Below are 12,931 nucleotides of genomic sequence, written 5' to 3' on the forward strand. Positions count from 1 at the left end.
TGCGTGTGTGTTGTGTGATTCCTGCCCTGACACCTGAGGAGTGTTGATATTCAGGCTGGGCCAGTATACCCAGCAGCTGCCTGGGAGGTGTAATAGGTTGTCTTACAAAGAACAGAGAGGAAATGAACCCTGGTATCTCGCTTGAATCAGCTACATCTGGAGCCAATTATTCATCCGGGTTGTTTTTGGCCAGTGATAAATGATTTAGTCACACTGCTGACACCATTTTTCAAGTATAAATATAAGTATGATATAGCTCAATGTGTTAGAAAGGAAAATCATTTTTTGTAGTCTTTACATAAGACTGTTGCAGTAATTCACCTGCAGCTGTGAGAACTATTAAATTATAGAGGAGGAAAAAAAATCTTATCGCTATTCTCTTTGGGCTGCACGGCTTATTGATGATTTAAATGTTATTGGGTTGGATGATCGCTATGAATTCTTTTTGCTTAATTCGTCTCCATTTTGGTTTTTTTTCTCTCTCTCTCTTTCTATTATATCCACACTATTCCTCCTGTAATTCCAAACCAAAGCGAACACATTATTATCCTTATCTTGACACCGTGATCTGACATCGAGGAGTATTCTGTTGCACTTGCATGCAGGGTGGAGGAGAGGAGAAACATTCAAATATCTTTCCAGGCCAAATACAACACGGGCATTTCTGGTGTGACCACAGGAGAAAGCTTAATAGCTCCTTGGAGGTTATGAACTGTTGACAGTTAATAAGTCATAAAATTTCCCCTCTAAGAGGATGCTAGATTCCATCTGCAGGGCACCCGGCACAAAGAGGCGGAAAGCAAATATCTTGCCGTAGAAGTGGACTGGAATCTCTCACTGGCTGCTCGTGGAGAGTCTCTAGAGCATGTCCTTCAAGGTTTCCTGATTTCTGCACAGATGGAGGAAAAATGACCAAATTACCGAATCATTTTCCAACTTTTTTTTTTCTTTGACTATTGGATAATATGTGGCCTTGAGAGCAGAGGCAAAGACATTGCATGCAACTGACCTTCGTGATTACACCTCATATTATTGCGCTTGTCATCTATTTTCTTTGGCCCTAGGGATGTTTGCCACGGTAACAGCACACAGCGGGCTGTCTGAGCTGACCCATGCTGTCCTCCGCATTTCCCAGCTTGGCTGTGATGAAGGGAAGTCTCTGCCCATGATCCCTAACCCCTGATGAGGAGGGTTCTCGATTTCAGCTCCGGGTCCAGCGTGGGCCTCATATCCCTCTCTGAGTGCTCTGCCACCCCCCTCCCCACTTTTCAACCACAAAGGGCATCCATTCCTTGCATAAGCAGCGATTTCTTTTTTCTTTTGAGCCAAACTGTACCAGATTACCTAAGCTGCACCATCTGCCCTCTCATAGAGATCAAGTGCTGAACCATGCTCGATATTTTTGTTTAAAAAATGTAGTTTAAATACATTTTTGGGAAATGCGCTTATTTTCCTTCTTGTAGAGATGATTGTACTTGTAGCTTTGCCTCTAGCACTAAGACTGGAAACAGCAGTAGACATCTTGCAAACCCTGGTCTTGTCGCCTCCATAAAGTTGCCAGGTCACAATCACAGGTTAAATGTTTAAACTAAGTTGGTTTCAGTGTTAAACCAAAAGCAAAGTGCTGCGAGTGCTTAAATATAACCATACAAAATTCAATGATGCATTAGTTGCCACAAATACGCTGTTGGTGATTCATGAGCAGACAAATGTTGTGTCTTTCAAGACACATTAATAAACAATGTTTCCAAACTATGCTGATAAAACAATTATTAAGATAAAATCCGCAACACAATGTTTCCTTTAAAAAAAAAAAAGAAATTTGCTGTTGCTTCATATCATACAATGTATATAAAGATGGACGACATGGCAGCTCCCCAAAAGTGGCATCAAAAGTCTCAATCACCCCTCCATGTCCCTCCTCCTCCATGTTAATGGATGGAACATGAACCAAACTAAAATGTCAATGTAAACATTAAACCAGTTTTTTTCAGAGACGGTTTCTATCATGTACAATGGTTCTTCTGATTGACAGCTGAGGCTGACTTACGATCGGTGGAGTGCATGTATCGACAAGATGTCGCTACCGCGGCTCCATCCCTGATCGCTTCTGCACAATTTGGCGGTGTTCACATCCAGGATATTTTGGCTTTGTTTCTTAAGTGGAGACGCATCGTCCATCTTTACATACAGTCTGGGTTTTATGTAAATATAACTTCTAGGTGACAGGCTGAGCTTTTGAGCGGCTGGCAAGAACGTTTTGCTACTTTTGGACAGGGCCAAGCTAGCAGTTTCCCTCTGTTTCCAGTCTTTGTGCTAAGCTAAGCTAATCGTCTCCAGGCTCTAGCTTCATGTCAAATGGAGGGACGAGAGACGAGGATCAATCTTTTCAGCTAATACTCATCCAGAAAATGACTGAGTGCTTTTCCTTTAATTTAATTAAATTTAATAGTGCCTCCTGGTGAGCATAACTATGTGACATTTTTTTCCAGAGCAGAGTTTTTTTGTTAAAACTGTGTCTGTACTGTATATGCTGCTTTGACAGGTGTCCTTGCCAAATGCCATGACACAGCCTCAACAAGGCGTCCAGGCTACATATTGATGATGAAGTACAGACACGCTCACGCAGCTTCACCTAAGAGCAAAGCTAACAAATGTTTTGGCTGACTCCCCGCAAAACTTAGGGCATCCTTATCCCGGGACAGCCAAAGAAGGAAAGTTGTGTTTTTTGTGTCCTGTGGGGTTGAAAGAAGAAAATCTATTTACAAAAGCATGAAAATATTTTATCACTAGCAGCAGGGGCAGGAGTGTTTTAATGACCTGATCCGCAGGCCTCTGGCTGGCTGCAGGCTTTCCCAAACTGCAAAGAGCCCACTGGTCTGCCTGCCAACCCTTGGGGCAGCATTGAGATGAAACAGATAAGATAATTGTCTCTAATGAAATCCAGATCTCTCGGTCCGTCTGGACCAGGTCTCGCTGGGCCCTTTTCTCCTTTTTCTCCTTTTCTGAAGGGGGTGCTCCATATTGATCTTGAATTTGACGAGAGGCTGTGGAAGTCGCTCCCTAATTCAAACCAGAGCTCGCGCACGGGCCCTGGTGGAGCTTTGATACCGTTTGAAGTTCTGCAAGCGAACACGGCACCGTCAGCCTTCTGGACCCTGTTGTCATGACAACCCCAATTATCTTCCTTTACGGCCTTGTTTTTACACAGGAAGGGAGCCATTATGTTCTTTGGGCATTTGCATCTCTCTGGGGCAAGTGTTAAAGGTCAGGGAAATGAACCAAAATAACACATAATATGAATACAACACGGCACATGCATGTGTGTGTGTGTGAGAAACTCGTTGCAACACATGGAATGGGCACTTCTTCTGTTAAACATTTCTTGAATTACTTACTTAAACATATGTTCCCAAGGACGTGTAAGCTCCAGCTCTCTGCAGCATTTTGTCAGGTTTACATTAAATCTAAGTTGCCTTGCAAGTGTCGCACGATTTCAACAAATTCATCTTTTTTCTCTTACTTTCAAACGTGAATAAAAAGCACAGTAAGGAAAGTGCACGCATTGTGAAATAATTCACCGTCCTCCGTGTTAGTATTACTTTGAGTTTTCTCCTGAGAAAACAGCAGCTTAATCACAATACATTACTCATTCTTATAATGTGATAATAGACTCGTAACACAGAATAAACTCCGAGCTGTTTTTCCTGATGGGTTTCCAGTCGTGTCCGTGGAAAGTTAATGTGCCACATGTATTTCTTTGCTTTTGGATCATGTGTGCTGGTACCAGACTGTTTGGTTCAAAAACAGCAGAACACGGCCCAGACTAAACGGCCGCTCTCGCACACGAGACGCTGCGGTTCTGACATCTTGTTCATATATTTTAAAAAGGGAAAAGTGAACGGCTGCCAATCAGCTGCACCAAAGTGAGTCTTTGAAACGATAAACAAAGATTTGATTCATTGCATCAGAGATTTAAGCTTCATTTCCTCTTTTACATCCGTGGGATAAATACAGGAGAAACATGTGCCAGCCCCTGGAGTGAGTTGTGCACAGGATGGTTTTATACAGCCGCGCTGGAGTGTTGTCGCAGGTACAAGTGGATTGAAACTCAAACAAACTTTCAACATTTGGAGCAGAATATGATTTATTTCTGTCTATGAGAAGTTAAACTTGTTAACATTCACATAAGCTAAACTCTGCTGTAATTAATGAAGGTCTGAGTGAATGTCTCTTTCAGTGACAGAGTGGGCTCGGTCCTCTGGTTTCCAACTTTTACTTTTTTACTTTTAACTGTTTTGACTGTTCTATGGTTTTCCTGCAACCGTGCATAAAAAAGGACGTGATGTTTGTGTTGAAAGGCAGACTAATACAAATAATTTAGTTAACTACACAAAGACTGAAAGTAGAGTCAGTTATCACCCAGATCTTATCAGACTGACCAGTGCGACCTAAATGAATGGCCTTAAGTGGTGTCGCTCTGCCGGGGGTCACGGAGAGCTGCGAATCAAAGGGGGAGCCAGAGGTTGACCAAACACACTGTTCTCCTTCTGCCCTCGTGTAAAACTATCTGTCAAACACCAGTGCTCCTCTTTGAACTTGATTTAGCGCTGAGGCCACAAACAGCCGCTCCTCTGTTGAGGAGGCTGAAGCCAGCACCACGATGACACGGAGACAAGAGCAGATAAGAGGAGGTTTACGTTGTCCTACGCTGAGATTATCATTGGGCTCTTAATGGGGTCTCTCTTAATGGGGGTCTCTCTTAATGGATGTCTGCGACTGGAAGCATGTGTACAAACAGGCACACGCTGTTGTCAACAGTTAAAACCCTAATAACAGCTCGGACCGTTAAATAGAGAACTGCAAACCTTTGTATTTTTTCACTGTTAAGGTCAAAGAAAGTCACAGCATTGCATGTATATGAACTTTCAAAATGCGTCATTTTCGAATTTACTTATCCACTTTACTTATGATATTAAAACATACTGGTTGATATTAAGTAATAAAGTCATTTTCTTGAGAAAAAAAAGAGAAGAAAGTTACGACAGCAAATTTTTAACGTGCTGTTTTGTTTTTTGTTCTTTGATTTTTTAATTTGTGCACATCCTAATTATGCATATTAACTGTACAGTACAATTTATCTAGAACATACACCTCACTCTGACACATTGCTTTTCAGTAACTGACATAAACTCTGACCTTTATCAGTTAATCACAATAAGACGCAGCAGAAGTTATTGTAAAAAACACACACATATTGTTGCCCTTGTTGTCGTTGTCGTTGCTGTTGTTGACGTCGTTGTCTTGGCTGATTTCTGATCAAGAGTCTGTGTCCTGCAACGACGCTCCTGCTGGGACATGAGGAAACACGTGATGAGTCATAACTTATAGAAAACATTAAAGCCAGGAGAGAACATTAAGTTATACGAACTAAAATTAACCCTGTTTACGACCCAGAGGACAAAATGATTTAACAAGTATTTTGATCAGAGAATACAAGATGGATTCAGTCTTAGTTGCATAAACTTCGAAACTTGCGCCTGTAATATTTTACAGTTCTATAAATTAGTTACATTTAACTATGTTTGATTTTAACACAATTTCTGTGTCATTATACCTCCTTGTGTTTTGTTTCAGCCAAATAGATATGATCCTCTGGACTTTGGTTCAGAAACTGAGGCTACAGACGTTGTCTTCAGGTCGAATAAGAAGCAGGAAGGACATTTGAATAATAAAACATTTTCTGTGCTGCTGAGAAATCCATTGATTTGGTTCATTGTAGACTTCGCGCCACATGATTACCTCATCAGACAGATTTCATTTGAAAACACTTAACTCTCTTAGGAATTTTTGGGGGTGGTGCTATATATTTTTTTTGCATAAAACAAAGTATCCACATAAAACTGAAGAATGTTATATTTCCCCCTTCAGTCAGTCTGCAAAAGAACAAGGGTTTTCAGTGATGGGCCAAACACCCTACATGAGAAGAATCGACTTAAGTGGATGAGAATAAAGCGTTTGAGATGGCGCTGGGGGGGAATAAGGAGATCATTGTGACCCGAGGTAACAACACATCAATTATCAGTGTACTGGTATTCAGTGTTGGTGGGACCAGTGGGCCACCAGGTTAATGAAGGCAATGGGATTAAAACCCGGGGGGGGGAGCGCCCTCAGGGACAGGAGCAGGGACCCTGCATCATTAGAGCTCTATTAGCCCCCGGGCGATAACCAGGGACCCGCATGTTTCACTCAGGGCCTCAATAAGGGACAAATTGTACTCTGACTCCATTCACATCCAAGAGGAGGTTACTTTGAATACGTTTCCTACAACTTTTATATCGAGACTCGCGTCAGGAAAATGTTTATAGTATTATAATCCAAAATGTAGATAAGTTTAAAATTCCACAGTGTATTAGGACATTTATTTAGTCAATAAATGTGCAGGACAAGCTTCACTAGATGCTCAAATTCCCGAAAAAGTGAGACACTCATCGAAGAGTTTACTTTTTTTTGTAGTGAGGTTTTCTTTTCTCCTCGACCCTCAGACAATAATCTATTGTTTCGAGGCTGAAGCTCGGGCTGCAGTTATATACATATATATTTGTCTACACACACATATATATATATATTCTCCATCTTGATTGAACATAAACAGGTATGTTTGAAATCACTGCTCTGGACTCTGACCGCCCTCCACTCCGTCTGTATGTTTATACTTCCTGTGAGAGGCCCTCTATTTACGGACAACTGAAGAACACAAATAATCATCCCCCTGCAGTGAAAAACCTGCTGTTATTATCTGCAAACTTCGGCGATGCCTTTGTGTATGCTCACGCTGCCTCCTGATTGCCTGTTTATTATTGCACTCTTTCTGCCGAGCCAATGGGGATCCAGCCAACTCCAAAAGGTGCCAAGCCCTCCTCCCAGCCTCTTTCCTGTCCGTGACATCATTGTGTATTCCTCTAAAACAAACTGATCCGTGTCTTGTCTGCTGCCTGGGTGGCACGCATCACACGCAACAAAAGGTTAAACACAAGGTGCACACGTTTTCGACTCTGCCCTTTGGACACGTATCAAGGAACAGTTCTGGTCCTGCACGCAATCAGATGGCATGCCGGGCTCGTGGCGTCATCCTTCACGACCAGTCTACCTTTCCCTGGGATGAAGCATTGACCTTGCATTTTCATTTGAAATCTTCAATGTGCCAATTTAAACATGGCGTGTGTGTCCACAAGCCTTCAACCAGCTTTAAACAACCATTAAACATTTTCTCCAACAGCCAAAAGCGTGCGATCGTTCGTATCCACTTTTATCCAAATATCTCGAGATAATTTTACATGGCTGAGGCTCTGACATTGATTATTTACCTCCAGGCTTATTTAGCTTTTCAGACAAGGCTTTATATCGTTATATAATCTCTGGATCGGAATCTTTGAATCTGGCAAATGAAGGTTTCTCTAAAACAAAGGAGACAATTCATTCAGTGTGTTTGTTCTTCCTTCTGCAGCATCCCTGTAAATCTATTTAGACATTTTAAAGGTAAAAATAAGTGATCAAGAGAAGTTTTTCTGAGAGAAATAAGAGAAAATAATGAGCAGAAATCACAATATTAACCATAAAAGAAATTTCAGTCGATAATTTTTACCAGTTTCTTTTTCAAACCACATAACCAACCATCCCTGTGTTGACTGAACCTAGTCAGTGTATCACAGGTGTCTTTAAACATCAAATGCAGAGGAAACTGCACCGAAACGTTTTTTTGGGGCGTGAACACATCTTCAGTTCTCTGTCAGGTTACAGACGCTGTCTCGGATTAAACTGAATTACTGTATATTTGTTTTATTTTAGGGAGAAAATCTCTCTGAAGTCAGATTCCCGTTAGTTTGCATTATCACCTGATGCTGGCAATCTATGATGACTTTAAGAAATAAGTTTGGGTTGGTTTTAATTAATTGAAAAATAAAAATGTATGACCTTAGAAAGGTTTCTCAAGTTTACACGTTGTATCAATGAATATATGATTTGGTGGAATATAATACTAGGTCCTTTTTTCTATCACAGTTATTTATTGGTGCTGTCATCTGAAGTTAGTGCAGGTTGCTGCTCATTCACAACAGCAGTAAAGGTCACTGGACCCAACAGGTGCTGCCGTATGTAAAGATGCAAAAATCGTATTTTTCATAATTCAAATAAATTTACTTCAGCATTTTTATAATTCATTAAATTAAATCATTTTTCCAGTCATATTACAGGCAAAGAAGTCAGCTGCTTTAATAAATAAAATCCCACAGTAATAAGTAGAATGAGAGACCAGGCACAGACATTTAGATCCTTATGACGTGTTGCTCGAGTGGTTTCAGCTTGATGTAAGTTTTCTTCGTGGGCAGCGACTGATCTGACTTCTCACATGTGTGATGGATAAAATGCCCTCTCAACAAAGAGCTGCATTAGAGATGCAAATGTATTCAATAATCAACAGAGTCCAGATGCAGGAGGAACGCACTGTCTGTTTCTGTTTAGTTCCCCTCTTCACTTCCCTGCCTCAAGTGCAGCAATGCTGCCTGATCTTGTCTCTGTGCAGCTGAACTTCTCCTGAGTTTAACATTCACTTTCTGAGACACTGTTGAAGATGTGGATCAAACCGAAAAACATTTCAATTGCACAAACAGGAGGGACTTAGATTCTAAATGTAAAATCTGGTAATGCATTTAAAATAACTGAACAGGCCGTGAGGGTTGCACCTGCTCCTTTTTCCTGTTACCTTCAGAAATAAACTAATTTAAGCAACAAAATAAAACAACATTTTATGTATCTGGTGTAGCAATTTATCAAAGTCATTCCACAGGGCTCTCACGTAATAACGTATGAGTCAAAATATTATTTTGTTTTATTTAAGCTGTGCTTGCAAAAAAGCTCAGCTTTTATAAATACAAAAAAATGAATGTATTTATTATAATTTATTTTAACTGTAATACAGGACAAAACTTGAAATATTTTTTAAAAGAGGCAAAATTAGTAGAAAAGTCTGTTCTTGTCATCTAGTTTAATGAATAACGTGTGAGAAATGATCTGTCACCTGTTAGCTGCAGGAGCCACGTGAATGGATTGTGGTTAAAAAGGTGTAATACTAATAATAGTAATAATAATAATAATAGTAATAATAATAATAATAATAATAATAATATTATAATAGCCCTAGTAAATGTTTTAAATAAAAGTTTTCAAACATCTCTTTATTGATTGATTTTGAGCAGTTTTATACAAAAACTAATTTAAAGAACTATTAATCAATACAACCTACATATGTACTAAATTAACCTTATTCTGTCTGAGCCGCACATAAGAGCAAATTATTAATTTGCAAACATTTTAATATTTCAGCCATAAAAAGTGGAACAAAGTTTAAAAAAATTACACACAATGCAATAAGTTAATTCGATTAACTTTTCCTGTTAATGCCTGATGCACAGTTCTATTCGTGTCACGTCTCTTTTTCTCGTTCATTTCTCATACTGCCCTCTTTTGAGCCTCCTCCCTCCACACACACACACGCACACACACACACACACACACACACACACACACACACACACACACACACACACACACACACACACACACACACACACACACACACACACATATATACACACACATATACACACACACACACACACACACACGCACACACTTCTAAAGTGGTCAGAAACTTTGACGGTGCAGGCCTGTCAGTGTTTGAAGCTTTTAAAACACATCCTTACATATGATTTTACAGTTAAATAATAAAGCCTACACAGTCACAACCGACCCACTACGGACTGTCTGTAGCTTCATAATATAACCCACCTTTGTCTGAGCACCATCCTCAGCCTGATCCACACTGTTCCCCGCGGGGTGGCCCTCTTTTAAATCCGCTTGGATCAGACCTGCTCCGGATGATCCTGGATGTGGCCTTTCGGTTCGCCTCTCGCTTCGTGTCCGTGTGAGAGCAGCTCTGCTCGGTGCTCGCTCTCTGTCTGTCTGCGGAGCTGCTGCACCGCCGAGTCCCTGCACCGTCTGAACATCTGCTCATTTCACGTGACCTTTTTTTAAAAATACTAACATCTGTTCTAAATAGGTTTCATTCTGTGCCTCTGCATCGCGTCGATTGCCAACTCCTCTCCTCTGCAGAAAGGAGCAGAGGGAACTTATTGAAGGATTTAGCGTTGCATAAGGACTGGATTCCAATTTCTTTTTCTTTTTTTACAGAAGAAAAACTTGTTTTTTTGTGATTATCACGAGGATGCTGCAGCTTTTATTTCTCATGCAGCCTCTGTTTGTTGATGTGGCGCCGAGTGAAAACCTTATAACGTTTTCAGGAAATGTGTTTATTGATCTTCAGGCCGATGGACTGTGTTTGTGCAGCATTTCTCCAAACTCACCAGTGAGAACAGCCTCTGCAGCCTGCGTTACCTTCACGGCCTCCTTGAATTTCATAGACATCTGGGAATTCCATACATGCCTCGCAAGCCAATTACACACCTTCAAACGGACGCACACTTTGATTTGGACAGTGAGAAACACCTCTGAGATCCATCAGTGGGGAAGATTTATTTAGTGATGAAAACAATACACGGATGCACAAAGTCTCTTTCGGGAGTTATTGTCAATGGTCCTATAATCTATCACATTATCCCATTAGGTTCAGTATTGTTGGAAATTATCTGTAGCAAAAGTGCAAGAATAAAAATAATTCGTATATGACCTCTTTAGTGATATAATATCTACATCTGTAGTATCATGAATAAAATGCACCACTAATAATAATAATAACAACAACAAACTTTATTCTTATAGCACCTTTCAAAACACAAACAGGGGGCGTTGCATATTAAATGAAAAACTGAAGACAAACAATAGTTTGGTTGTTCAGCATGGATTTATAACTGCAGGTTGACTTGACCCCAGTTGTACTTATTTACTCATAATGTTGAGTTTCATGCCCAGACCTTAATCTCACTGTAAACAACCCCAGGAAACCAGAGGTTTTTTTTCATCTTAATTAAAAAATATAATTTTAGTCTGACTGTGAGTTTTCTTCTCCACGTTTTTATAATTTTTGTACTTTGCAGAAATCTTCACATTTATATAACCGTACGTGTGAACAATGGAAGTTCCTTTAACAGTTGTGTATATTTAAAAGGAGTTAGGGTTTTATCAAATCTTGGTTTATATATTATTTTTGGAATGTGTAACTTTACTATAAGTAAAAAAAACGTAGCTGCATGTTTTCCTAACGCTTTTACTGGAGCCAATAAAAACTCCATCTGTTTTCCCAAGTGACTGCTGGCGGTATATTGTGGAAGCTTTTGTCATTAACGTTGTTTTAGAAGTTGAAGCAATGTGTTGACATTTAAAATTCACATTTGTTATATTTATTTTGATATATAAAAAAACAAAAAAGTGACATAAAAAAACAGAAAAAAGGCAATTTCGTGTAAGTGTCTTTAATGGAAAACAATATACAAACATTTACAAAAAAAACGATAATAAAAATAAGGAATGTGTTTGCATTTTGTCAGACACAGGATCCATTCCTCAATGTTACACGTTTCCCCAATAAATAAATAAATGTTTTCTGAAAATATTTTTGTTTTTTTGCACAGGTTAGATCCACACAGTCTGAAATGTGAGCTTCGCCACCAGTTGAAAGCCCCACAACACAAGAACACTGCTTCAATAATGCACTTTGACCTCTGCAGAAATTAGTCCAAAGGCATGCAGTAAAAAAAACTAAACACACACATGGTATTTTCAACATTCGTCGTCAACAACAGGGAAACACATCAGAGTGAGGTGTGTGGAGCGAGCACACGGTGTCGGGCCTCTGCAAAAAGAAACCACCGTCCCCGGACCCTTTCCTGTCGTCTTTGGTTTTAAATAGAGTGATCCCATGTATCCAGCATTGGACTCCAGGCTTGTCCCGTCAGAATGTGATGAAGTAGATTCAGCAGTCACCTGTGGGTTATAGACGAGGCACCAATTATCTCTGAGCTCTGCAGGAGAATCACGCACAATTGCGCCAAATAGACACCAGGCTGAATTGGGGCGCACAGAAATATTTGTTCTTATAGTGTCATTTCTCCCAGAGTGGAATCAGTTCTCTCGATTAAACAAAGACATTCGTACCATCTTCGGGAGGAACAGTCTTCCTCCAGATGTTAGTGAGATGTTGACATGGACCAGGCGCCCTCCATCCTCCACACCGAGAAGGCGTAGCTCAGCCTCTCGTGCGCCACATAACTGCAGCTTGACATCTTGGAGTCCAGCTCGTCGCTCTGCAGCACCTGGTAAAGGAAGTCGATGTATCTGGAAGCGAGTTTCAGCGTCTGTATTTTACTGAGCTTGTCCGAGGGCAGCGTGGGGATGATTTTACGCAGCGACGAGAACGCCTCGTTCAGGGACTGGGTCCTCTGGCGCTCCCTCACGTTGGCCATGACGCGCTGCGACTGGAGATCCTCGAAGGACTGCGGGCTGCCGCTGCTGCTGGATTTCTTCCCTCGTTTCCCCCCAGGGGTCGGGCTGTCCGAGTCCTCTCCGCTCTTCCTGCTCGGCCTCCTCTTCCTCCCACACCTCTTGGGCTGACTGTCCTGCTCCCCCTCGCTGTTGCTCAGACTGTCCACGGGAGAAACTGGAGAGCTGCTAGACTCTTCGCCCATATTTTCCTCAGACATCTCCACTCGGGCAGATGGCGGCCTGAAAGTGTCCCCCCACCTAATAGAGTTATTTCCCTCTCATGGAGTCAAAGAGTTAGTCCGCTTGTAGGTGCAGTGCGCGGCTTGGAGGAAACCAAAGTATCCATAGATAGAGTTCCTGGGAGGACAAGACTTTTTCTGATACTTGAGAAACTTAGGCAGTTCTTATAGGCTGCACGGCGTAAACTTTTTGGGGA

General features: G+C 41.0%; 1 protein-coding gene across 1 annotated transcript; it reads right to left on the reverse strand.

The window, feature by feature from the left end:
• Positions 1-10,668: 10,668 nt before the first annotated feature.
• twist1b (twist family bHLH transcription factor 1b) lies at positions 10,669-12,931 on the reverse strand. Its single transcript, XM_035162787.2, has 2 exons — positions 12,169-12,931; positions 10,669-11,997 (listed from the first exon to the last, which is right to left on the reverse strand). The coding sequence occupies exon 1, from the start codon at positions 12,711-12,713 to the stop codon at positions 12,201-12,203; it is 513 nt and encodes a 170-aa protein (XP_035018678.1). The 5' UTR covers positions 12,714-12,931; the 3' UTR covers positions 10,669-11,997; positions 12,169-12,200.

This window comes from Hippoglossus stenolepis, chromosome 8 (genome assembly GCF_022539355.2).
Source record: "Hippoglossus stenolepis isolate QCI-W04-F060 chromosome 8, HSTE1.2, whole genome shotgun sequence".
NCBI lineage: Eukaryota > Metazoa > Chordata > Actinopteri > Pleuronectiformes > Pleuronectidae > Hippoglossus > Hippoglossus stenolepis.